The sequence below is a fragment of the Pomacea canaliculata genome, linkage group LG4 (genome assembly GCF_003073045.1).
Source record: "Pomacea canaliculata isolate SZHN2017 linkage group LG4, ASM307304v1, whole genome shotgun sequence".
Taxonomy (NCBI): domain Eukaryota; kingdom Metazoa; phylum Mollusca; class Gastropoda; order Architaenioglossa; family Ampullariidae; genus Pomacea; species Pomacea canaliculata.
The window spans coordinates 20,202,161-20,230,092 of record NC_037593.1 but is presented as its reverse complement, the minus strand read 5'-3'; the positions used below and the strand labels follow the sequence as shown (position 1 = coordinate 20,230,092).

Here is a 27,932-nt window from a genome sequence, read left to right as displayed (position 1 = left end):
GATTTAAAGACACAAAATTTTGAATATCTTGATTAGGTAATTGCAACATCGGTCAGTCCGCCTTTCTACATCAGCGCATGTACACGTCCAACAAAGAAACTTTAATTTTTCAGGGTTTTAATTTGGAAGCTGGTACAGGAAGAAAAGTTAACAATCAAATCAAAAATATAAAAGGCATTTAATTCACAGAAATCAATGAGATGAATAGAATACATACAAAACTTCAGCGTGACAATAAACCAAATACCATAAAACCAACAAACGGCCAGGATGTGATGTTCTACTTGTTTATTCAGTCACGTATTTAGAGTATTGAAATATGTTATTTGATTTGTACTTTTTTGACTTAAATTATATCTGTACAAACTCCGTGAACACTATATGGACATTGCACGCGGTTCAGTGTAGATATGAATGAGAATCGTGTCGTCAGAGCATGGACGTATATAGGAGATAATAGTTCGTGGTTGAGTCAATTTTACAATTTACATTGCATCAAACTCTTAAGTGCCAGCATTTTTCTCCGAAAAAAATGTTTTCAAGACATATTTACTTCTGTATCAGCTGATAGAGTCCTAGGGTTGTCTAAATATGCAGATTCTACTATATTTCGATAACATTACGAACTTGAGGCAAACACAAACAAGACGGGAAGAGCGACACTATCGCGGAACTTCCAATTCACACCCCAGGTGCTTAGTACACAGTTCGGGTGAACTGGACTCTCTTCTCTCAATCAGTTCATTGAGGATCTTTTCCAGCCTGAAACAAATGTTACCTGACATGATGTAACACATACAACAGAGTGCGTTATGTGACGTAAGCAGTATTAGTAGATGTGACGAGATGTCACGTGATACAAGCATCAGTGACCAGCAATACTAAGACAAGTGCTGACTGTACCTGTTGGCGAAACATTAGTCGTTGTCTTTTCTGTCTGCTTCACGATGATCGCTTCTAGCCGAGGAAAGGATAATGATTTAATCATAAAGAGGGCTCGCCTGTTTCTTGAAGAGTTTGTGTGTAGTGACATTCGTAATATTTACAACAAGATCAACATCCCGACAATGTAAGAAAAATGTCAAAAAGTAGCAACAAAGTAAAACAAAACAAATAATAGAATCGAATAAGTAGAAAATAAAACGTAAAAATAAAAAATAAAATTATAAATTTATAAAAATGATTTGTGCATTTATTTCAATGAATCAAATAGAATAAATTTTCTGTTAAAATGGCGCTTTATACAGATGACGTCACGCAAGGGCTTCTGGGAATGCAACGCGGACAAATATGTTCCCCGTATGTACTACACCAGCGTTTCATGTTCATTAGTTACAATATATGATTAAACTACAAATAAAGATTCCTGAGCTAAGCTTAAACCAGCGTTTAATTCTATTGGTAATGTAAGATTAATTAATTTCACAAAACTGCGTGGGCATTTTGTTTGATTTTTGCTTGAAAAATGAAATAAAATAAAATAAAATAAAATAATTTTTTGTTTGTAATGTATATATGCAGGCTGGATATTGAGTTGCTGGCAAGATGAGATACAATGTATGACCCGCTGGCTTTTTTAGTTTTCCAGAGAGACAACCCTCACCCTACTCTGGGATGCCACGCTACGCAATTTGTTTCTAAATGTCCAACATAAGGATCTGACTTGCAACTCAATAAATATGAACACAAAGTACTTTTTGTTGTAAGAAAGGAGCATAGCTAGACAGACACGTACTGCTTACTTGCATAATACAAAATTTTGTACAGTTAGTGTATTATCAGTGTAGCGTGTCGTTGCTTTCAACACATCATAACATTAATCTCACGTCTGCTTCACTGACGTTTTTCAATTTCAAAGACTGCCATCGTTTACTCACCATGTGGGAGACAGCACTTTCTGTTGGGAGGACCAGCGCAAAAACCAGAAACATGCCTGCCAGGGCATGGTAAGTGGTCCCACTGGCATCTTCCTGCCATCCTGATACAGCGTTCGTCTGATTCTAAGTCTGCAATCGTTAAGCAGTCAGTTATTTTTTGATAGCTACTTCTTCGCATGCGCGCGCAAACACACACACACACACACAGATAATTAAGCAAAGGTTCACCTTTGACATTAGTAGTAAAGATCTGTGAAAAACTAGTCTCATCCAAAACTTCGCATTCTTGCACGCGAACACTCAAAGAGATAATAATTATATTCCTTAATGATCAGGTTACTGGCCCAGTTTCATACTATGGTACAATATGCTAATACACAATGTTGAATGCATATTTATCATGCACACAACTAGACTTTCATGTATGTATACATACAGTACAAATACAGATAGTCATCAAACCATTAGTCATCCTACAATCAAGTATATGCACAAGTACAGACATACATGTATCAAGCCAAGTCACCAAGCGATCATATATACACGCAAATACAAGCAAAGATATACAACAAGCCATTCGACACCATGAATATTGTATATATATATATAAGTCATTAAATAATTAGTATCCATGCATAATATAATTAACTTACATTAATTCACATTTTACATGAAATATTGGTATCCCTAAATATAAAGAACTTCAATGTTTTAATAACTTTTTCTTATTTATAATGCTTTGTAAACAAAGGAAGCAATGTGTAAGCACACTCGAGAAAGAAAGAGTGTTTACCTGGATGCAACGCGTAGGCATGCAGCACACACACACAAAGCAGCGCAAGAAAGACACAAGTCAGAAGAAGAACCGAGGTCTTCATCATCAACTAGTTGTTGCTCCTTTCTGAGCTGACAGTACAACGCGCCGTTTACAAAGGTGTCTGCTTATATAGTCGGACCTCGGTAACTCCACCTTCCCTGAGTCGAAAACCTCCCTACAGTGCTCCCTCGCTACTTCGCGGTTCATCTCTCGCGGATTCACTACTTCGCGGTTTTTTTTTTGAGTGAAGCATCGATCGATATTTTTAAAATGCCATGGTTATTTTGTAGATAGAAAGAAAGAAATAATTGTGTATGAGAAATCCATTGCTATGCGTAAGCGGCGAGCCATGATTGTTATCTCCCATCTCGCAGCCAGTTCGCATCAGTTTTTTGGGTTTCTCTGAGTAAAGTTATATTTTTTTTTACACTAATTTGTTATTGTACTGTATTAATACCATGATTACTATATTACTTTACACTCACATGATATTGTTTTACATGTATATATTATTATTGCATGTATGTCCCTACTTCGCGGAAATTCGTTTATCGCGGCTGATCATAGCACCTATCCCCAGCGATAAACGAGGGAACACTGTATATATATATATATAAGTCATTAAATAATTAATATCCATGCATAATATAATTAACTTACATTAATTAACATTTTATATGAAAAATGAGTATCCCTAAATATAAAGAACTTCAATGTTTGAATAACTTTTTCTTATTTATGATGCTTTGTAAACAAAGGAAGCAATGTGTAAGCACGCTCGAGAAAGAAAGAATGTTTACCTGGATGCAACTTGTGGGCAGGCAGCACACACACACAAAGCAGCACAAGAAAGACACAAGTCAGAAGAAGAACCGAGGTCTTCATCATCAACTTGCTGTTGCTCCTTTGTTGGCTTACAACCTCCGTTAGTCGAATTTTGAGTCATCACCAACCAGACGCAACTATGTCTCAAACTGTTGCAAACTGTCTCAAGAAAGACGCTTTTACACCATTTTCATTTCATCTTTGTCAGTCTCTTATCGGGACGAGCACTGACTACAGTTGGTGTCGGTGTTGTTGTGTCCGTGCTGTACGTGGCGCGCACATGGCAAGTGGTAGAGTCAGCTGACAACGTTGTCAATCGCAGAAACAGTTACAGTCATCACAGCCGTCGACAAGGGCGACAAGAAGAAAGTGGAAATTGCGAAGCAATTTGGCATTCCCACAAGTACGCTGTCTACTTTTCTGAAAGAGAAGATTTTGAAACTCTACAGTGAGAAGTCACGTGGTGCAATGGACTGAATGTGGGCCCTTCGCGCAACGGATAATTGTGCTAGTCTACATTCATCTAGCATTCACCCACACACATCTAATTACAACACATTCAATAAAGATCTCTATAAAGATGCTTCAGTATTAATTAAAAAGAATATAATTAAACAAAAAGGTACAGATATATAAAAGAATAGTTTACAAGTATTGGCATGATTTTAAAACTTATCTCTCTGGTGTTTCGTCTTGTTAGTGTTCTCACAATAATAATTCCACTGTTTACTGTTCATTAGTCACTAGTTAAAGTTCACAATTCACTTTTTCAATGTTCATCAATACTCCCAGTCCACCCAGGCTGTCGTGTGCTTGATTAACCTGCGCCTATTGCGCCATTTCCCATAACTCGAAAACTCTGAAAGTCAATGATTTTTTTCGCGTCCCTTTGAGTTCGACTTACCGAGGTCCGACTGTAGTATTGGTATAATTAATATAATTTGTATAGTGACAGGAGCTTGCTCATGGAGCTGGAATTGACAATCACCTTTATTATTATTATTCGTAATCACAAGAAAAACATCCCCAGGTATTTCTCTATCTCATACACCTTGCTGGAGCTAAGTTCAATCAATCAATCAATCAATCAATCAATCAATCAATCAATCAATCAATCAATCAATCACATTGAATGTTTTTGTGTGCAAGTGGTTAGGATGGATCGGGCGCAAACATTGTCTGTCGGATATGTTAATAATATCTAAATTGTCAGTATAATTATTCATGAGGCTAATGAGTGATATTTGGGGATAGAGTGATGACAATTAACCTTCTAGGAGTCGCCGAGTCGATCAGATGACAGGAAGTGTGCTTTTGCTTTGTTTCCGCCTCTTAACGCCGAGCAGTGTGACAGTATTCACTTGCTTAATTTTTGTCTGGAGGATTATTTTTCTTACGTTAAATGATATCAGTGTATTTCTTGACATTGCATTTACAAGTGTCGAGTGTCTTGTCGTATACTTGTAACTTCTAGAGAAATAGTATTTTGATTTAGTAATGTGTAATCAGTTTTGATTTTTTGCTTGTTTGTACAAAGCTTTATTGATATAAAACACAGTGTGGGTGCCACTAAAAACATAAACTTATAATGTGTGGTCACCTCAGTTTTGATTCAGTCTAGATAGTAGATGTGTGTATTTATCTTAAATTTTACAAGTTTAGAAATTTTATATAAAGTCTCCTTTTTAGTCATCACAGCTTATACAGGTTTTCTATAGATTTAAAGGCAGAAAAATTTTAATATCTTGATTAGGTAATTGCAACATCTGTCAGTCTGCCTTCCTACATCAGCGCATGTACACGTCCAACAAAGAAACTTGAATTTTTCATGGTTTTAATTTGGAAACTGGTATAGGAAGAAAAGTTAACAATCAAATCGAAAATATAAAAAGCATTTAATTCATAAAAATCACTGACATGAACAGGGCCGGCGCTAGGCTGTGTTGCGCCCTAGGCGAAAGAAAAATTCTGCGCCCCCCCCCCCACCTCACAAAAAGTGAACCATGTTATATCATTTGTTTTGCAATTTATTTAGTCCTGGTCCTGAAATTGATGCTTAAAACCTCACTTTTCTTGCTTTTTGCTGTACAAAACGAGTTATCAGTTCCTTCAGATTGAGTGCATTTGCCAAGTCATGCTCAACAGATATGGTGGCCAGCCCAGTCAGTCTCTCTTGCAACATTGTTGATCTCGTATAGTTTTTAATTAATTTTAATTTTGAGAAACTCCGTTCTGCACTGGCAACAGAAATTGGAAGGATCAATAAAATTCTGAGAGACACTACAACATTCGGCACAATATCAAATAGCTGATGTTGGATTATGAATATTAAGACTTCTTTGGGGTTCATGTTAGGCTTGGGAAGTCTTCTAGCCACAACCTGTCATTCAGAACAGAGTTCCTCCACTTCAATGTCTTTGCTGTCTCTGTGCATTAGTGCCTTTGCCAAGACCTCGCAAGATAGTAGAATGTCCTTCCTTGGTTTTTCAGAAATGCTTTGGATATCATAAAGAAATCCAAATAATGCACTGTGCTCCTGAAACTGTTTAAATCTGTCTTCAATGGACGCACTTCAAACAAGAAAGCTAGGCTTAAATATTACCAGTAATGATTGCGGCGGTCTGTCTCAGAACTAAACACGATTGTGATGTGATAAAGACCACCAGACTGTAACGGACCCGTTTGTGCAATGAACAGTTTTGCAAAAAGTGACACCACCGCTATCGCAACCCGTTGCATCCACACAATCAAAATAAGCACTGTAAGAAATAAGGAAATGAAATTAATGTAAAGAAAGACATAAATCGTGTTAATAAAATATATACAGCTATGTCACAGTGTATAAAATTCATGCGAACTTATCTTTAAAACTCTCATGAAGTGGCTGTAGGACAGTAGCTCTGTTCAGTCTGGCACGGCTAAATGCAGTTCACAACCTTTACTGATTCAGCTGTGGAAGGATGATCGCTCCAAGCACCCGAACAGACGATTACAAAGTCAATTCAAACAGCAGCACAAGATGTCTGCAGCCGCTCAGAAAAGTGAGGTTTGTACATCGTCCTGTGGGTTTTAAGTTCAAAGTTCAAACTACTTCCCCACTCTGGCTGTCCAGCCCTAGTAATGTGATCTGACTTTGTTTAAAGTGGTAGAGATTTATCTCTACCCTTCTCCACTAAGCCACCCCACTGAGGTCCTTTCAATCTTTCTCTCCTCTCTCTTTCTCATCTCACGGACAACTATCAAGTAACATCGCACCACCTTCTTTGTCCAGTCTTCTAGTCTGATCCGACTGGTCATTAACTGTGACAGATTTATCGCTACCTGTGGGCCTGTCCACCTAGCTGCTAGCACCTCCATCGGCAAGTCCTTTCAATTGTTCTCTTCTTTCTCATCTTACAGATGAACTAACAAGTAAAAGCGAACTGACTACATGTTTGCTGCTTAAAAATAGTAGAAAAGTGGTTTTCTACAAGAACTCATTACGACCAGAGGCGTTAGAACCCAGAAGTGTCAAAGATTGGCTTACTAAAATTAAATCTTTTTCGAGAATTTGCTGTCAGATTTGATTAATAACTTATAAGTAAGAACTACTTTTTGTCAAGAAAAGGTACGTCTGTTTTTCAATTGCAGGCGTGCATCATACACACATGGATGCTTGCATGCCTCCCAAATCAGACCTACACTTATGAGTAGCGGGATCTCAAACACTCGTGTAAAAGGTTTTATGGAGTGCACACTGATGGAGACAAGAAATGTGTAGCACCTTGCTCTGGTCTTAGTTTGCTGTGTGGTCTAAAACTCAAGCTATCACAGCTTCCAGCCTCTAGACCACCCTGATAGCAGCTACTTTGTTCCCATCCAAAGTCACACCACAGTCACACCTCACAGGTGGGCGGGGAACAAGGTCTGTCAAGAGAGAGTCTTCTGGACACTAACAATGCAAAGTTGTAAATCATGGTGTCAGGGCAGCTCCCCAAACACAGTCCAGTGATCAACACTGCGTGGTGTCCAGCATAGGGTTTGTTGAAAACAAGAGAAGTATATAGACTGTAGGTCTTAGTACGCATTATCTCTTAATAACCAATTTCAAATATTCTGTCAATGGAGCATAACAACAAGCTAGCCATTCAAACTGTAGACAAACAGATGCACTCTTAGATAATAAAAATAAACATTACAATTTGACAACTAAAGCGTAATACACCAATCGAACAGAAATTTAATAATTAATAAGAAAGTTAAATATTCACGACCATGAGTCACAACAGTAATTACAAGACTATAGGCCATCAGTGTCAGTAAGTAGATATGCTATAAACTTCAAATGGCTCTACCTTGATGTTTGTCTGCGAAAGACTTTAATACTCTTATTAACTAAGAACGCGTTGGTGACATTAGGTAAGTTCCTTCGGGTTGCAAGTTCGTAAGTGTAAACAATATTGAGCAACTGTTTAGTTGTCATAACCAAACTCGTAGCAAACTTAAGTCAGTGTTGTTGTCCCTGATCTCAGCTGCAGTGTTTTCAATGCATAAGTGTGGAACATCTTCCAAAGTAGGATAGAAGAAAGAAAGGTGAGCTTGGTATTAGAGGAATGTAGTCCACTCCATCCTAGGGGTCCGCACTGAGTCCCATCCACCAACCCGCCCCTCCGCTGTCTATCCTCCGCCCTCTTCTTCCCCCCCCCCCCCCCCCGCTGGTTAGCTGGTCACTTCAAGTGCGCCCTGTAATAATGGGTTTTCCTGTACTACATCACTACATGAACTGAGAAACTCGGTGAAGTCAACCTACAAGCTGATGAAAAGGTGCCTTTCACCTTTGGTCCTTTGCCTTCCTTTGCCTTCCACCAACACCGCCCCTCTCAGCGCCCCTTCCCGCCCCTCTCCCGCCCTCTACCTCCCTGCCGGTTAGCTGTGGTCACTGCAGGTGCGCCCTGGGATAATGCGATAATGGGGTTTTCCTGTCATACATGTACTGAGAAACTAGCGTGGTGGTCAGTCTACAAGCAGAGGAAAAGTGTCCTGCTAATATCATTTTGTAATCCCCTAAAATTATTCATCTTAAAAAAAAGCAGGCCATTTTTTCCGCCCCCCTCGGTCGCTGCGCCCTAGGCGACGGCCTAGTTCGCCTAATAGGTAGAACCGGGCCTGGACATGAATAGAATACATACAAAACTTCAGCGTGACAATAAACAAAATACCATAAAACCAACAAGCGGCCAGGATGTGATGTTCTACTTGTTTATTCAGTCACGTATTTAGAGTACTGAAATATGTTAGTTGATTTGTACTTTTTTGACTTAAATTATATCTGTACAAACTCCGTGAACACTGTATGGACAATGCACGCGGTTCAGCGTAGATATGCATGAGAATCGTGTCGTTAGAGGGATACTAAAGGGTAGTGATAAGGCTCTGGCGACGGTCAAACGTTTCAAAACTATATTTAGTTAAAATTACAGAGCAAGAGAGCAATGCAGGAGAAATAAATGATTCGTTTCTCACTTAATTACCGCTTATTAACATTATTTCGGTTGCCGATGTTTATAAGAATCGAAAAAATCCAGTGAAATCGACCCTTGTGTCCTTCCGCCGAGTAACCACGATAGCTTCCCGAGACGGTCAAGCAGACGAAGTCTTTTGTGACGTCACAAGAGGACAGGAAGTGTCTGTGGTCATTGCTAGGATAGTGATCGGTGTGTTTCGTTAGTTGGATTTGTGATCTCCAAAGTCATTAACAATCGAGATGGCCATGAGTAATGTTCAATTTTACCAATTTGAACCACTTTTATCAACTCACAATCGACTGAACATCCTCGTCGGACGAGGAAAACGTTGCAGCAGTCGAAGCACAAAGCAGGTACGTAGGACTAGAGAAGTAAGTCATACTGTGTGCACGGGAACAGAAAGTGAACGCATGCTTTACCTTCAAGCACTTTAAATAAACATATTGCACTCGAACTCTTTACACTGGGCATTGTTGTTGATGAATTCACTTCGTAGTGTATTTAAAAAATAAAATTACATTTGGTATGCTAATTATTTCCCTCACACACACACACACCGGAATATTCACATTGTATATGATAATTGGGGTTTTAAAGTGAACTTTCCTAAGGATAGTTTCAAAATTAATATTTTGAAATATCTGTATTTAAATATTTTAAACAGACTTTAATATAATACTATTTGCAGCCTTTTTGGGGGATATAGTTTGAATAATTACACTAATGACTTACTTTATAACAACGATGGATAGAATTCAAGCAGAGACGTTTGCTTTATATGTTATTATGCCTGTGCTTTTAACTTATATGTTTGTTGTTTAAATGTGTGTACATAGATTCATTTATCAGTTTCAGACTGGTGCATTTGTGAGGAATGGCCACAACAAAAAGATGAAGAAAAATATGTTGCCTTATTATGCACAAATTAAAAATATTGTAGAGGAGGACCAGATGTGCATTACCAGCCATGAAGGCTATTTCTTATTTTCTTATTGTCTTACTGGTGCTTTAGCCACTGTGCAGGCAAACCATATATAAATGCTTACATTACAGATTTTTGAGAGAAATGCTCTGAATACATAATGACTTTATAAGTGGCTCTTTCAGGTTTGTTATGAATTCCACCATAATGCTAATAAAGTAGATTAATATAAAAAGATGGCGAGAAGACTATATGCAAACAGAACCACACAAGTGAGTGATATTTCAATCAAGGTACCAGCATTTTTTTATTTATAGGCAAAGTTTAGTCTGAGCAATGTCAAATTAAAAGAATGAATGCAAGAAAAACACTTTAAAGAAAAATCTTATACAAAATGTTGAAGCATAAAAAAATGTAGAGTAAAAGCTTAAAAGTGAATTGTCAAGAAAATATTCCCTATACAGCATGAAAATTGTTACATTTATCCAAATCCAGTTATTGGACACACTTCATATCAGATGTCTAAAAATATTTTCATGTATCTGACATGAATTGCAAAATAAGATCTTCCCTTTATTAACATTAAATTTTTTTATTTGTTTAAACTTAGGTATGGGACACACTTCATTTTTATGCCCAAAACAAATCTTGCATGCATCTGGCATTTTTATTTTACAAACATCATTTCTGAAATACTTGGTGCTGAATGTACCTTTCATTCTTTATTTTCTTAAAAACTAATAATAATGCAAGGAAAACTGTGTGACAACTGATTTTCTTCACATAATATACAGACATGTGGCTTAATCTTTTTAATTCCTCAAGTTCCACTGCATGTGAATTTTTCATTTGATTGCTCTGTAAGCATTTAAAAATAGTTTCAACAATGTATATTGTCATAATTTTCTTAATTCTTGCACAGTTATGGATTCCAATAAACCAAGTGGACAATTTGAGATACATGTGTGTTTGTGTACTTGTCAAAGGTTGAACATTTAGGAAGCCTAAAAGAGTGTGGCTGTGATGTCCAGGAGTAATGATGGCCACAGGAGCTGTCTTGGCATATGGTTATAAATTTGACTTCTATGCAACACTTGTCTATAGTTGTGATAGTAGAGGGGTTGCTACACTGCCTGCAGACGCTCAGCAGCTCCTCCAGCTTCTTTTCGTGAATGATAAATTTTCTTTCGAGGATGGGATTTGTGTCCAGTTCATCTTTCTGAGAATTCCTAGAGACAAATATCGAGACTAAAATCATAGTTAAAACCATAAATCATTTTTATAACTAAATATCAGCTTAAATTCTTGTGCTAGCATGTTTCTGATATAAACTATCAAGTACTGACTGTTTGTTAGTAACTGCAATATAAACTTTGTTTACTGGTGCTCCTTGACTGCTGAATTATTCCACTCTGAGGTGTCGTTTTCATTTTCTGACTCCCCATATCAATATCAGGATCACACCTAGCAGACATAGACATAATTTCCTTCTTTTTCATTTCATTATGAAAAAAAAATATCCACATGAAAATTTTACAAAGCCATATAAAATTATTTTTTTATGTAAGTGTCTAAAACTGCGCATATTTTTAGCCTTGAATATCCTTATAAGAAGAAAATATCTGGCACAGTCTGTGGAATTCATGCCAATTTTAGATAAAAGAGATGTGTAATAAAAAAAAAGAACTGAAAAGTGGCCATTACCTTTCAGGATTGGAGCTGAGGTCTGGGTTTGTCTGGACCTCTTTATTTAAGCATAGTTGAACTGTTTGTTGTGACTGACTCGTCATAGTCTGAACATAAAGTTTTTATAAAGTAATCATTCCACAAAACATTAAAACAATAATAAAACATGTATGATTATACCATGTTATCAAGCTATTATTATTTTTAATTCTTTACAGTATCCAACATAAAACACAATCATTTATATTACTCTAATTTTCATATGTTGAAATATCAATTCTAACTTCCACAGTGTACTGCACATAGATTTCACTACTATTGTTGATAAGCTCATTATGTAGGAAATACCTTTCACGAGTATTTTTTTTTTTTAGATTTCATAAACAAATAGGCTGTCTTTTCAAAAATATGAATTTAAAAATATTTCATTTTATAAAAAGCAAACATGGATTTTAAAAAATAATGTAGCAAGGGCCAGGATTTCAACAATCATTTCTTTTATACTTACAGTTTGATGCTGACATTTTTCATTTATTATGCATGTACTATGAATTTTTACCTACTGAAACCCGCTTATTATAAGTACCACATAACACGTTTATTATTATGTATTTTTAATAGATGTATATTGTAATGTTATCTAACAATAATGAAAAGTGCATTTTGTAAACACAGTAACAGTAGCACTGACACTGACCTGTTTATGCTGTAGTCGTTTGGCAAGTGAAACTCGTCTGTCAGATAAATCCTTCTTTCTTTTTCGAGCAATTTCATTGTGTTGAAAAATTGTCGGAATTGCATCTGGCAGAAGCTGTGCCTTGAAGGCCAAACCTAACTGTTTGGACATTCGGGTCCGGCTAGTACAGCACTCGTCAACAAAATGCTTGCACATGTCCCACTCTCTGGGCTACCACACGTGTGGGATCGAGCCTTGTTATTGTATGACCTACTCTTTTTGTAAGGCTCTGTCTTTTGGAAACTTATGAAAAGACAAAGTCGTATCTTTTCCCATCTTTTCGTGGCAGTCGGATGCAGCACATTCTCGAGGCATGGTTCTCACTATGGAAACCACGCGTCATAGGGTCACGTGACGGAGAACGAGACTTCGTCGACGCAAACGAAAGAGTCCCGTGATATTTCTCTTATTAAACACAACATTCTACTGAAAACCTTCAACTTTTTCCACATGAACAGACATGAAAATAGACGAGATTCAAATTTATCCTACTATTTACGAGTTTCTAAGCAGTTTAATTTTCCCTTTAGTATCCCTTTAAAGCATGGACGTATATAGGAGATACCAGTTCGTGGTTGAGTCAATTTACATTGCATCAAACTCTTAAGTGCCAGCATTTTTTTCCGAAAGATTTAAAAATATATTTTACGTCTTTCTCAGCTGATAGAGTCTTAGGGTTGTATAAACATACATTTCGATAACATTACCAACTTGAGGCAACACAAACAAGAAGGGAAGAGCGACACTATCGCGGAACTGCCGATTCACACTCCAGGTGCTTAGTACACAGTTCGGGTGAACTGGACTCTGTTGTCTCAATCAGTTCATTGAAGATCTTTTACCCGCCTGAAACAAATGTTACCTGACATGATGTAACACATACAACAGAGTGCGTTATGTGACGTAAGCAGTATTAGTGGATGTGACAAGATGTCACGTGATACAAGTATCAGTGACCAGCAATACTAAGACTACTAATTTAATCATCAAAAGGACTCGCCTGTTTCTTGAAGAGTTTGTGTATAGTTATACATACTTGATATTTACCACAATATAAACATCCCGACAATGTAAAAACATGTCAAAAGCAACAACAAAGTAAAAAAAAACCCCACCAAATAGCAGAATAGAATAAGTAGAAAATAAAACATAGAAATAAAAATAAAATTATAAATTTATAAAATGATTTGTTCATTTTAAATATTAATACCGCATTTATTTCAATGAATCAAAGAGAATAAATTGTCAGCTAAAATTGTTACTCATAAAGACTTGTAGGAATGAAATTTTTTACTGAAAACAAAAAGATGAGAAAAATGCTATTCGTTTCTACTTACGGGTTCATAAAAAAGTCTTTGATGTTTATTAGTTACAATATATGATTAAACTACAAATAAAGATTTCTAATTAAACTTAAGCCAGTTGTTAAGAAGAACTCAAACACTTTTTCTTATAAGAAAGAAGTATAGCTAGAGTTACACTGCTTATTTGCATAATACAAATGTGTTATCAGTGTAGCGAGTCCTTGTTTTCAATACATTATAACAGTAATCTCACATCTGCTTCACTGCCGTTTTTCAGTTTCTAACACTGGGGTCGTTTACTCACCATATGGGACACAGCACCTTCTGTTGGGAGGACCAGCGCAAAGACCATCATAATAGTAGCCATGGCAACGTAAGTGGTCAAACTGACATCTACCTTTCCTCACTCCACAAGGTATGTCTGATCCTAATTATGAAATAGTTAAGCAGTCAGATATTTTTCGATAACTATTTCTTCGCACGCACGCGCGCGCGCGCACACACACACACACACATAGGTAAGGGTTCACTTTTGACATTAGAAGTAAAGACCTGGAAAAAAACTAGTTTCATGCAAAACTTCGCATCCATGCGCGTGAACACTCAAAGAGATAATATATTCCTTAATGATTCGGGTTTCTGGCCCATTTTCATACTATGGTACAGCATTCTAATACACAACGCTGAATTCATTTTTATCATGCACACAACTAAACTTTCACTCATCCATGTATACACACAGTGCAGATACAGGTATTCATCAAACCATTAGTCATCCTACAATCAGGTATATGCACACATACATACATGTATCAAGCCAAGTCACCATACGATCGTGTATACACGCAAATACAAGCAAAGATATACAACAAGCCAATCGACACCATGTATATTGTGTGTATATATATATAAGTCATTAAATAATTGCATGCATCATATAATAAACTTACATTAATTAACATTTTTATATGAAAGATGGGTATCCCTAAATATAAAGAACTTCAATGTTGGAATAAAAAAGGAAGCAATGTGTAAACACACTCGAGAAAGAAAGTGTTTACCTTGAGCCGACGTGTGGACAAGCAGCACAAGAAAGACACAAGTCAGAAGAAGAACCGCGGTCTTCATCATCAACTAGTTGTTGCTCCTTCCTGAGCTTACAGTACAAAGCACTGTTTACAAAGGTGTCTGCTTATATAGGGCACTGCAGTGAGTTTTTATTTCACACCTGTATGACAAAACAAAGCCTCCCCCTTTCAGCCCTTAGGAGGAAGTGTCAACGACAAAAGAACTTCTCGGCCCAATCGAATCCTCCCAGCTGACCTTGCAATTGGTGAAAATTTATTCTTAACAACTGTAGCAAGTGTTCGATTTCATTTCGATTGAATCAGTTCTGCTGCCTGGTTCATTGGCTTAAGTCGAAATCATGGCAGGCGGCACTTACAGCTCGTGACCCCAGAAAAAAGAAGGTAATCATAAACAGGACCAGTGTCCGACCTTGTCACCAAATACAAGGCGTAATAACTTAAACAGAGCAAAAAATTACAAAATGCGCTTTGTGCGGAAGTTATTTGGGATAGCTATGAAAGAACGAGGACACACACACACGCACGCACGAACGCACGAACGCACACATGTTTACGCTCTCTGTCGGTGAAGGGCGCAGACTGCTTCACTGAGATTTCCGATAAAAACATTTATGGACAAAATACTTTGAATAAATATATTATTTTGTTAACAAGTACTTTTAAATATCTAAAAATATTTGTTTACTGCGAACCCGGACAAGTGCACCTACATAAAGGTTGCCAGATGAGGTTTTATTTTGAATTACAGTCACCGAAGGTGATATGGCTCTCGTCTATTTTAAGACCCATTTTGAACGACCTTTCAGTGGGAGAAAATAAGCTTACAAAAAAAACAAAAAAACAAAACAACCCAAAACAAGAAAAACAACAACAAACTTACAAAAACTGAAACACAAAAAAGCGGTCAATGTTTACAACAAAACATGTTTACTAAAACTATCTTGTTTGCCATGGGGTTTGGTCATGCATAATTAGCTAGGTAATCCAATCCGGGGTACCCCTACACGTCTCGGTGTGAACTTTTTTGGTTCTAGGTTGTCAACTTGTGAAAGGAACATCCAAAGCGTTTACACTGACGCCTCACATGAATGACTCAAATAGACTGAATGTGAGACAATAAAACAATATGATCATACATCATGGTGTGTGTGTGTGTGTCCGGCGAAGCTTGTCGTTAGAGTGCTAGTGATATATGACTATTAATTTGTCTAAATCTGGGTGACTACACCCCTACCATACCATTCTCAAAATATATGCCTGCAAACATCAACACTCACAGAAAAAGGTCAACACAAAGATCAGGGTTGTACATATGGACTCGTTCATGCTGTGCAGGCCTCAAATAAGGAGAAAACTGGGACTAATTAATTAGGTGTATCTGCGAACAAAAGTGAGATGATTTTGACCTCTTACTGTGCATAGGCCAGATTTTGGGAAGTCGCATCTTACACTGACCTTTACATAATCATTAGAAAAAAAAAATGCACCCCGCTACAGACTTTTAAGAAGTCGCGGCAATCCCATACCAAGCTTCTCCACGATACCATCGATCAGCTACAAGACAATAAAGAAAACATAAATTGAGAGATTAATAATTGCATTTTGTGGCCATTTAAATTTTATTTTCAATCGAGTATATATATATAAAACAACAGCAGTCGATCAACAACAGTGATTGCCATCCACTGCCCTGCACGTCACTTCCGTCAACCGACTAGTCACAGTATTACAGTTGTTAACAGCTTGTCCAGTTTATTGAGAAGCTCAAAAAACATCCTGGAGACCAGTAAAGCTCAAATTTCTCTGATTTCTTATTAAAGCAGCCCTTTTATGGGGAACCGCCCCCAGAAACATCAGACAACGGGAATCACGACTTATCAAGGGACTGCATCACTTCCGCGGTTTCCCGGAAGCTAACCCTTTTGACTTCAGATTGCTGCGAGCTGTCTGATATCTTCATCTTGGATCGTGACGACAGAATCGAGTGAGAAGGACTGAACACTGTAGTAGAAGCTGCTGGCGTTTTGTCGGAACAATGCCCATCCTTTGCAGTCCCTCGGGACGAATCCCAACTGACCTGATGTGGCTTGGTACGTGTCAATAGCGGGAAATGTTTGAAAAAACGGAAGTGGAATTTCCTTTTTTTGCATGCGTCGTTACCTGTAGGAAAAGGATCGCCACGAGGCGAATCGCTGTTGGTGTCCGCGACTTCCTTGCTTACCAAGTCTGAGGAATTCTTTTCACCGACCATAAAATGACATCTGCTATCTTTCTTCCTCTCGTCAAAAGCTCCTGCCATATTACTATGGTTGCGCTGAAAGAGATATGCATTTCAACAGCCAGATTTTGAGGTAAAACAACCGACCAGACTAATATATAATTACATGCATGTTACGAAGATAATATTTTCACGTCCCATATCCACGTACACACGTGCACAACCCACATTGATTTTATTCCTTGGAAATACTCTTTGCTTATAGTTCTCTTGCACAAGAATATATCTGTTCAAGACAGTGCACAGACAGTTGCTCACAGTACTTGGAATAAAGCTATAAATCTCTTTCTTTATATATAACCTGGAAGTTTATTTTTCTTCTCTGCTAGAAGTCCTTTTGCATTGTTTTTTTCCCTTCATTCATATTTCTAAATATGTTTACTTCTATTCTGCGTTCTCTCTCTCTTGCTAACCGATTCACTCATTCACTCACTATGGAGTGAGTATATAAAAAGGAAGGAGCAGATCAGAAATCAGGAATTCCTCATTCGCACAAGAAAGTGTTTGATTTTCATTTTCTAATGCTTTTTTAACATAGCACTGATTAAAGTTGTATTATTTATGCGTATTAAATTTTCTTATAACATAGATTTCTAAAGGACAATGTTGATGTTGACTAACTAGAATTCACCTCCCCCTCTATAAACACCCTTTTGATGTCGAAACACTTAGGCAATATACAAGATCAGTCCCCTCCCCTCATTCGTACGCGCCTCGCACCTCTTGTCCCTCTCACAACGCTGTCACCCGGGGTAGCCCTCGCTTACATTTCAACTGAGCGTGCTCCCATCTTCGCCCTCTTAGATGTCTGTCTCCCACTGCGCCGATCCACCCACCTGTTCATCTCTCTTCTTCCAGCCTAAATCGTCATTTGGTCTTCTTTTGTCTTTGGACTTGGAGAAGCAGCTGCAGGCTCCACACAAGAGCCCTGACCGCGGTTTTGAAGGGGTACAGCTGGCGCGTTCCTGTTAGACAAATATGATTTTGGTGTGTGTGTAGACAGAGGTAGCTTCACCATGTGTGTGGTCATCCAAAAAAAAAAAAAAAATACCAATGACAGTCATGCTTATGGGTTGAATGTAGACGGGGGTTAAAAATGTTTGGAGTAAGTTGACTTCTTAAATTAGTACATGAGAGAGAGAGGGAGAGAGAGCTTTTCGGTGGTTGGGAGTGAGGAGTTTTAAAAAAATCGTACGTTATAGTTCATGGATTTGAAAGCAGGTATATTTCTTTATACCTTTCATCTTCTTATAAAAGCACGATGTGAAAACAGCAGTTAATCTGTCCCATCGTAAAAAATAAATAAATAAAAAAAATAATAATAAACATGCCAAATCCTTGATCAGTTACTGGCATCATGACTTTAAAGTTGCATCTCACCAGCCAGGCACCACTAACAAGACTTGTTTGTGACGCGATTTTGTCAGCAAAACACTTACTTCATGTCTTCTACTACTCGTCGCTGTGTTCTCTTCTTCCTCTTCTTCATTGTGCACATTCAGGTGTGCCTTCGGAAAGGGAGTGAGTTTTTTCGCACGATATGCGCAGAACTCTGTGGGCTTCTTCTCGTCTGGGAGCAATGATGTGACCGGTTGTTTAGCTTCACTCGTTATTAATGAGCCCGCTGATAAACCAAGGCTCTGGGATGCACACCCTTCACCTGTCTCAGCAACTAATCGCCGAGATATTTGATCCTCAAGCCAGCAGGACGTATCTCCCATAGCCTCATCTTGCGGTTTGTGCTTTGCCATAGAGTTAGTGCCAGAGCTCGTGCTAACCCTGCTGTAGACGGTGTCGACGTTCGCACATAACTCAAAGTTCTAAGTCTGTTTGGCGATGGAGCTGCTGCAGCTGGTTATGCTCCACCACCCCAATATCAGTGTGACAGTCGCGGAAAACTTCCTGTGACTTTACAATATTAGGAACCTATGATTATGTAGTAAAGTTGTTCGGTTTCAGTGAGATCATATTAACAATTTCTTCTGATACCCGCAGGGAAATCGCACACTTTGCAGGCTGTGGCGGGGATTGCCTGCTTCTGCGTTAGAATAGATGAAGACGCTCGATGTCGTCAGATGAGTGCAGCTTTATCAGGGATCCGTCATCATGATGCAAGTCACAGCAGAAGTTTCGTAGCTTATGTATCTATCACATGCAGGCTGCATTACCCTTTGACATTACACAGTGCGGTTATCTGACATCGTTCACATTTCAGTGGACACAGAAACGAAAGATAATGTGTTATTCTGTGGAAGATGGGGGGGCTGTCATTGACTTTGTGGTAATTTCTCTTATGAAAATAGCGATTCCTAGCCAGGAACGTTTTTGGTATCATGGTCTATACATTAATGTGTGTTTTACGAAAAGCAGCTGATCCTATAGTCTGGCTGTTTTGAAGGATGCTAGCGTCTGTGTTAACCTGGAAGTTGCACGGATGTTTGCAATATTTAGTCTGTTGGTTGACTACAGAATTGTTTTCTGTGCGAAAGTGGCCTTTGTTGTCTTCGATGACTGAGGTTTTGTGTTGACCTGTGTTGGTCTTTAGTAGGTAGAATGTTTTGCTGCAACCCCTCGTCATTTTCCCCACTATGTCCCGGCATCAACTCTTGATCCAGTTTTCCCTACCCGCCTTCATTCTTTTCTTGATCGCATAATTTATTTCTTGGTATGTGCAGACGGCGATCCGCTGGAGGTGCTGTGAATTGTCTTGCTCACCACACCTACGTCTCTCTCACTTCGATTGTTGTTATTGATTTTGGGAGGAAAAATTGCTTCCACATAAAGGCATTATCGAACTGTGAGGTGGGGATGGGGAGCTGGGAGAATGTGGCGAGTGGGGGGTGGAAGAGAAACCGGGTTAGGAGGTGTGAGGGAGGAGTATCGCTGCTCTGTGACCCCCCCCCCCTACCCATGTGTTGCTGGTGCCCTTTTTTCCTTTTGTATAGTTTCTTGCTCTAGGTGTCCTGGAGATGTTCCGAGTTTGTAATGGTGGTGTACATTACTGGCTGCCCTCTTCTAGACTTCTTTTTAGTTTTAGGTACTTTATTGGTTTCTGCTGTTAAAAGACCTTCAGTTTGTGAAAAAAATTTGTGTTTGTTTCTTTTTAAACTGCCATCTTTACAGTTTGTGCATGTTTTGTATGGTTTACGCTTATCTTACCCTATGTTTGGTTATAGTTCTGGTTATTATTAAGTGAAGAAACCCTAGCTATATTTTCTATGGTGTGTTTGTTTCTAAGATAGTTTTGGAGTAGGGGGTGTTATCTATATTGTATTCTTTGCCTTTTTAAATGAATCTTGAATTTGGATGGCATGACACCATTAATTGTCACCACTAAGGATAGTACAGTGTTCCATATCTCTTTGGGTGGGTCAAGCCAGTCATTAATTCTTAATGCCAATCTATTTATCTAAGACCTCTTTGCGTTCTTCTCTGTCTTGTTTGTTTTTACTATACACATGTGAGCTGCTTATTCGATCTGTCAACACGTGTTCATATTCTTATTACAGGAACTATATTCTTTCCACATGAACCATGTGCAGTTATGTTTTGCCTACTGCCTTTAAATTTCCCCAGGTGTTGCCAAATCATATATATACATATATATTAAGAATAAATTATACATTTATTACAATTTTTAGATCAGCATCCTCTTCGACACACACGCGCACATACCAGTATATCAGAGAGGATTAAGGATCGAACCATAATTTTCCTAGCGTTAAAAGGATCATTGTCACATCAAGAAAAAAATCAAAATTTTCGTAATAGTACTATCCTGTTGCTTTTGAGATTAATTAAACCGGAATATGCGTAGTGCTAATAAAATAAAGAAAGCACATTTTCTTAACAAAGGCATGCAACGACGAAAACTACTGACAGCCGCGATGACAAGCAGCTGGTGACCACTGCGCTACCGGGTGTCCCAATGAAGGAAGTTGTTGTTCTTGGTGTAAGGGAGACAACTCGCTGGTCACGTGCTTTTGTTTACACAACATGGCGTGAAAACCGTCGTTGCACCTGAGTCACTTGCGTGATATGCTGCACGTACCGTCCTCTAAACCTTTTAACTCCTCCATCAACATCTGAACGTAGTTGTGTACTCTGTGTGGTATAATGTTCTGCGATGAATTGGTTCAAACCAGGAAGATCCCGCTGGAGAAAGGGGCGGACGTTAGCTCTTCTGTTGGTTTTTGTAGCATTATATTTCATTCTTCAGTTTTTCTATCTATCGAAGTTGAACAGTTTTAGCAGGAGGTCATTAAGGTACCCTAGAGAGGTTAAAATTAATTATCAAGTCAACCATACCCTCCTTGAAAAAGTAAATGGCATACCTAGAGGAGTTCACCCTTCCTATGCATCACTGTATTCTACGGATAAAAACGGATTGTTCAAATGTTTGAAATCCGAGGTAACTTTTTTCCATCCACAACATACACGCACAGAGTTGTAGGCCTATTTGATGCATATACAATACTATATAACTATTATAATAAATTGTTTATAGGGAATATGTGAAAACAGAAGAGAATGTTATAGTTTTGACCTTGCAAGAGAAATATGTTTGTATAAAAACATTTCCCCCCACCCCACCGAAAAAAGGCTTATTACCTTGCCATCATATAGCCTTAGTTGCTAGCTCTGCGTAAAACAGCAATTTCCACCTCCCGCTTGGATGGAATGATTTATTGAAATAGTATTATTACAGAGATGCAGTATGCAAGGATTCCCTGCACATAATGGTTGGGAAACAGATCAACAGCAGCTCATTATTGAATTTTTTAAAATCAGAAGTAGCTTTCATTGTTGCATCTTCACTGCAGTACTATTAGGAAAGAAAGAAATAAAAGGAACAAAGTTGTGAATAATTGGGTATTATGCAAACTACTTGTGATTCAGTTTGAGTTTTCTTCAAAGGTCTGGATTCCAGAGAGTCAAGTAAACGATGACTTTTGCGATTGCCCAGACTTCTCTGATGAACCAGGAACTTCCGCTTGTCCTGATAGCAGGTAATTTTTAAAAAAGAATTTGCAGTTCATTGGTTAACAAACTTATTCCTCAAAGTTTGGTGCTTACAGTTATACTTAGAAATTTCTTGGGGTTTATTTTTAGTAAAACATTTACCTTTTCACTGGGAAGAGTAGGTGGTAGTCAATCCATCATTTTATATCACAGTTAAACAATGCTGAAAGATTGCTGTTTACACTGATTGTACTGGTGTCCTCCATTACAGAACTGGACATATAGAGCTGCAACACTTGATAAAATAAAGTACTAACATACATTAGGAAGAAAATAACCTTTGACAACATCTTTAGATGGTTCATAAATAACACTTTAGCAGTCTATATTTCTCTCTGTAATATGGGATTTTTTTGTCAGGTTCTACTGTAACATACAGCTACCCCATAAAGAGCCTCAGTTTCTTCATTCCAGCAAAGTCAATGATGGAATATGTGATTGTTGTGATGGAAGTGATGAGTGGAGTGGAAAGGTAGTGCCAGACATCATGAACCTGAAAGGTAGTTTGTTTGTCATACAGAAAGTATTTTACTTACAGTGAATTACTGAGAGATAGCATCAATCAGAAGTTTTGTCTGACTCTGTAAAATACATTTTTGGTTGGTGACCAAACTGTTGATTTTTAAGCATTGGAATTGTCTTTGACATTCACCACATCTGTCCAACATTCCCAGTTTGTTTGGTTTTTTTTTTTATCCCCAAGGTTGCAGTTCAGTAACATTATAGTGCTATTTACATTAATGGGTTTAATATAGAAACAACTAATACAGCATACTATTTATTGACTTTCAGAAATTTGTTGATTGTTTTCCATGATAAGCTGTGGGATGTTTTATAGATTTTTGAAATGATGAAGAGTCTCAATCTTCTTGTTAAGTTATCCAAAACTAATATAGTGGTTTGTAGAAATGGTGGTCATTTGGCCAAGAGAGAGAACTATTGTTATGGTGGTAGAGAAAATGAAATTTTAAGTGCATGTAAATACTTTGCTATAATCCTTTAAACCTGCTATATTCACTCAAGTCCAAAAAAAATTATCATCTAAAACCTTTAAAGTAGATGCATGAATACTAAAGGTACTGTATAGTCTAGATAATTACTACCTTTTTTTTTCCAACCATTTTGATACTCAGATTTATCCAATGCTATTGTGTGGCTTAGAAATCTAGGGCTATCGGCTGGTAGTTATATTATTGAAAGAGTCCGCTTACTACGAACAAATTTGTAGGTGAGATTGGCAGGATAAGATTAACAATTGTCAACGTTTCTCTGTTTATAGTACATTTAAATTTGACATTTCCCTGGCTGGGTACCTCTGAGATCTTATACTTATTGGTTTTAGAAATGCGCTAATTAGGATTAGGGATAACTGACTTCAACTGCCACAAACTGTATGCAGTACTCTTTGCAATGTTTATTCTGTCAAGAATGAATCAGAGCTGCATTTTGTATTTATTTGTTCTAGATATGGAGAATTATGTGAACAATATATCCCTTAAAAAAAGTTCCCAAAATAGCCATTCTGCGTTAGATTTTTCTATCCTTATGTCACACAGTAACTCAAACTTTCCCAGGCAGTTTGCATGTTTTCTCTATAAACCGCAAGGAGGAGAAATAACAATACACTGCACTAGAAGGATTATGTGTGATATAAGTGTGCCTGTAGATGAATATGGATACTTATCTTAAATAGGGACATTGTATACTTGTTTCTTCTACTTATTTGAATATATCATATATATTAGTATTGCTATATTAACGTCTATAAATAGTATACCACAATATTACATTTACCATTGCACTTTATTTGCTGACAGCTTGTGTTGATGATGTCATCTAATGTGTGATGATGATTACTCATACTATTGATTTTGTTGCTATATTTTGTAAATATAGTATAGTGTACTAGGAATATAAATTTATTGTTGTCATAATTTTATATGTTCATATCTTCCATTGAAAGAGACTTAGGGGTAGTACAGTTGAATAATCCTCTAGCCATGATCAATAACAGTTTAAATTTGCTCCTTTTTTTCCTTTTTTTTAATTTGATATTAAATGTGTCTTAACCAGGAACTTTATTAATTGTGTACATACAGCACTTAATATCAGACAGTAGTAAGTCTTTAGAAACACAAATGCTGCAATGTTTTTTTTCCATTTGTTTTCTTGTGACTTTTAGAAACCTGAGTTGTGATTGTGATTAGTAGGTGGGCTTCTTTCTTATTTTATGCTGGCTGAAAGGCAACATGATTTGTCTTTTTTAGACAGTGATTTGTTCTCAGTTGTAGACTACAGTTCAATGCAGTTTTCTTCTGGTGTTGTCACTCTAATGTATGATGATGATGTTTTTTGTTGCCTATTCATTAAATTTGAGTTTGAGTTGAAGTTTGAATTCTTTATCTTTCTCAATCCATTCTCAGCTTGAAAAGAGGCTGCTTATGTTGAATTAAAAAAAAATATATTATCAGTGAAATTAATTAATATTTTGACAGAAATATGCTGTTGAGAATAACATTCCAGTGCTTGTGTATCTGGCCTGTTCATCCAATGGAAAGTACAACACAGTTATGAATTAAAGTGATTTATGTCCCATTTTTCTTGCAGACAAAGCATCACCCTGATCAGCTTTCGGACTGAAAATAGCAGTTACAGTTCAATAGGTCACACATTCCCATTAAGCATCCCTTATAGAATTTGAAAACTTGTATACTGTGGTATACGCTCAGTCTTAAGATAAAATAAGCTATTCTCCCTATATTCACACACCTAACGACTAAGATATGGAGAGATATTTTATTTTATGTCTGTTTATCATTTGCTCAAACAGGCAAAAGTGGTGCAGTTTTTCACAGTCCATGTCAGAATCATTGCGGGAACATCATGCAGTTGATTGAGGATGAGAAACGCATTAGTTCTATGGGTGCACTGCTGAAGAAGAAGTATCTTGAGTCCGCTATGACGCTTTCTAAAAATGAAAAAAAAGTGAGATGCTTAAGATTTGTTTCTATCAGGAGTTGTCCAGATTTGTGGGGGTGAGGTGGGAGAATATTTTGAGCATTACATTTTCTTGGCTCCTTGAAAGAAATTGTATATCAAAACCTTGGAAACTATTCTTGAACATTTCATGTCAGCACCCAAAAATAGTAATAGTGAAGTGAACATTTGATATCATGTGAAAGAAGTTCACATCTTTTCTCAAATTCTTCAGCTTCTTTGCTTCAAAGGTAGCACACTGACCAGATAGTTACATCTAGTGTTTGCAAATTTTGTTGTGCGTACTGTGAGCCCACTAAGTCAAGTGGATTTGTATATCTGGCCAAAAGATGGAAAATAGAAATTCCTGTCTTGGAAATACCACAAGAGAAGCTAGCCAAAACTACAACTTTAACTTTTTCTGAATGGAATTCAAAGGGTGACAGGGTCACTGTTGTTGTCCAGAAGAGATTTTTCCAGTCCCATTGGTCTCATTGTACCTGTTGTGTATTTTGAAGTGGTTTTTTTTAAAGACAGTCTGCTATTTTGTTCTTGTTTCCAGAAGTATGGCCCTGAAGGAGTCTTTTACCTATTACACCAAAGCTGCTTTGAGTATTCCTCAAATGATTACAAGTACACCATCTGCCCTTTTGATTCAGTTAAGCAGAGTAAGGTCTACTCTCAATCTGCTACAATACTGGGTCGCTCAGGGTTATGGACTCAGTTGAAGCAAGGAGACTATCTGTTGAGTATGGGGCAAGGTGATGCTTCACTTTGTCCAGATGGCCAGCCTCGTGAGACTAAGGTAACATTTTAGTGACTATAGTTTTGTCACTTTGATCTCAGACATTTCTTTCATTTTGCTCTTGATTTGTGGTACATAGATTTTTGTGCATTTAAAGTCTTTGAAAAAGCATCTTGTGTTATTAAAATCAGAGGGAGTGAAGCAAGGAGATTGGAAGATCCAGAAGTGTCTCTCTCAGTGAAATTTTTGACTCTGTGCTGCTTACTGAGTTAAAAGTGGAGATCATAAAACTGATAAAAACTGTAGTAAAATGGATGAATTGTTTTTTTCAAAAAGGTGACAACTTCCTGCTTTTACTTTTTGACCAAGTGCAATTTTACGATAACATGAGTTCTGTCTTTCCATGACAAATTGTGGTTGTCAAAATACAAAAGAGCATTTTAATGAATCCTTGACTGATCATGTTTGCATTCTCATTTTGTGACATTCATCAATCAAATTAACTCCTCTCAGTTAAATCTTTTATTTAGAGTCGAAAACCACATTTATTCAGTGGTTGAGGAAGAAACTAGACTCTAAAGAGCTGATACTATAGTGCACGATAATAATGTAACATTTCACTGTTATAAGAAAACAAGAGCACAGATGTAAAGGTATCAGCACTTTCTGTTGTGGACATTCTGATTGGGGAAAACTGTGTCAAAATATGATTAGCATTTTTTGTTTGTTATGAGATGGTTTATGTTCAATTACAACCTTGTCTTCTGTGTTCAGCTGCATTTTCTTTGTGGACTGGAGGACCGTGTGATCAGTGTGCACGAAGATCAGAAGTGTCAGTACTTTGTAAAAATTAGTACACCAGCAGCTTGCTAGATGCTGGGCTTTTGGCTTGGAATCTGAAACTGCAGGACAGAGTTGTTTTAGGAACCTATCAAAGGATGGAAGTTGAAATCCTGAAATGTGCATCTCTGAAACAGATATTGGAAAGGATTTCATCCCAGAACTTTCCATCAGTCTGAAGATTTTCCATGGGACACCATTCCAATTAGGAAATATCATATTTGCAATTATATTCCAGTACACTTTCCATCTTATAATTTTCTTTATGAACGTATATTATTTGTGTATATTATAGGTGGGTTTGCTGTCCTCCTCCCTTCCATTTGTTTGGAAGCTGAAAGAAATTTTATGTTGATTGACTCTTGGCAAGATCGTTAAAATTCATTTTTATGCAATATGCAAAGAAAATTCTGACAAAAGATTCTGTGTCTTTGTAAAACCCATATTTATTACACATTTTACTAAGCTTTTAACATTTTAATGAGAGCATGAATTTAGCATGAGAGATGAAAGTAAAGAGTTGTGAGAACCAGTGTCACTTGTGTGACTTTGTTGTCTTAGTATGCATACGAAGTAAAAGTTTGAAAGCTGTTTGGAGATGTAAAGTTTACTTATAAGACAGATCATTTCACAGAGAAAAAAAAGGAATAACACTTCCAGGGTTCAGTATGCCAGTTATGATCCCTGCTATAGTAAAAATTAAGTAAGATTAAAGCTAAATGTGAAACCTGTATGAGTCTTTGTATACCTAATATGGTAGGCTCATCATGATCCACACATCACGTTGTGCCAGCACTTGAATTCAAACATTATCTAATTACGCACGCCACAAGTGTCTGGCTGATATGCCACAATCATCTCTTGGTGTGGTTTTGTGCTTTCAACAATTCAGTCTACATTTTTGCCTGCTACCATTTTTGATTTTATGCTACCTATGATACAAGGGCATGTACATGGGGAAGCCGATAGTCTAGTGGCTAGAGCACTGGGTATGAACTCGAAGGTGCACTGGTGCAGTATATCTGGATACCAGTGTGGTGCAAGCGAACTGCCCCATTTCCCCAGGTTGACTTAGCTGTCAGAAATGGGTACCTGACTTCATAGAGGGTTGAGGAAAGGTTAAGCAGTGAGATGAAGAACCAGGCACTGCCCTCACAAAAAAGCTGCCCCCGAGAAAAGTGTGGTTATATAACACCCCACACCTCAGTATGTCAAAAAAATTAAAAGGCTAGGGGATGATCTTTACCTTTTATATTTGCGTATGTGCACGCCAAAGGCTTACACTTAAATATTATCAGTGAAAACAAACTTT

General features: G+C 37.5%; 3 protein-coding genes across 5 annotated transcripts; 1 reads left to right on the top strand and 2 right to left on the bottom strand.

Moving 5' to 3' along the window:
* Positions 1–100: 100 nt before the first annotated feature.
* Positions 101–15,188, bottom strand: LOC112561646. Its single transcript, XM_025234235.1, has 6 exons — positions 14,733–15,188; positions 13,976–14,098; positions 13,208–13,213; positions 3,495–3,635; positions 1,878–2,006; positions 101–762 (listed from the first exon to the last, which is right to left on the bottom strand). Exons 1-6 carry the CDS (start codon positions 14,800–14,802, stop codon positions 737–739), a joined length of 495 nt encoding a protein of 164 aa, XP_025090020.1. The 5' UTR covers positions 14,803–15,188; the 3' UTR covers positions 101–736.
* A 1,172-nt stretch (positions 15,189–16,360) lies between these two features.
* LOC112563256 lies at positions 16,361–19,109 on the bottom strand. Of its 2 annotated transcripts, none has more exons than XR_003098997.1 (3): positions 18,477–19,108; positions 17,805–18,002; positions 16,361–17,073 (listed from the first exon to the last, which is right to left on the bottom strand). XR_003098997.1 is itself a non-coding variant. In XM_025237091.1 (3 exons), exons 1-3 carry the CDS (start codon positions 18,786–18,788, stop codon positions 16,627–16,629), a joined length of 888 nt encoding a protein of 295 aa, XP_025092876.1. In that variant the 5' UTR covers positions 18,789–19,109; the 3' UTR covers positions 16,361–16,626. The 2 variants fall into 2 exon arrangements, 1 of the variants encoding a protein (XP_025092876.1); XM_025237091.1 differs by having other exon boundaries at positions 17,874–18,002; positions 18,477–19,109.
* A 1,893-nt stretch (positions 19,110–21,002) lies between these two features.
* Positions 21,003–27,153, top strand: LOC112560992 (glucosidase 2 subunit beta-like). 2 transcript variants are annotated; one of them, XR_003098635.1, is made up of 7 exons: positions 21,003–21,448; positions 21,955–22,046; positions 22,420–22,559; positions 24,890–25,044; positions 25,242–25,243; positions 25,598–25,840; positions 26,555–27,153. XR_003098635.1 is itself a non-coding variant. In XM_025233095.1 (6 exons), the coding sequence occupies exons 1-6, from the start codon at positions 21,164–21,166 to the stop codon at positions 26,651–26,653; spliced, it is 1,014 nt and encodes a 337-aa protein (XP_025088880.1). In that variant the 5' UTR covers positions 21,005–21,163; the 3' UTR covers positions 26,654–27,153. The 2 variants fall into 2 exon arrangements, 1 of the variants encoding a protein (XP_025088880.1); XM_025233095.1 differs by lacking the exon at positions 25,242–25,243 and having other exon boundaries at positions 21,005–21,448.
* The last annotated feature ends 779 nt before the right edge of the window (positions 27,154–27,932 follow it).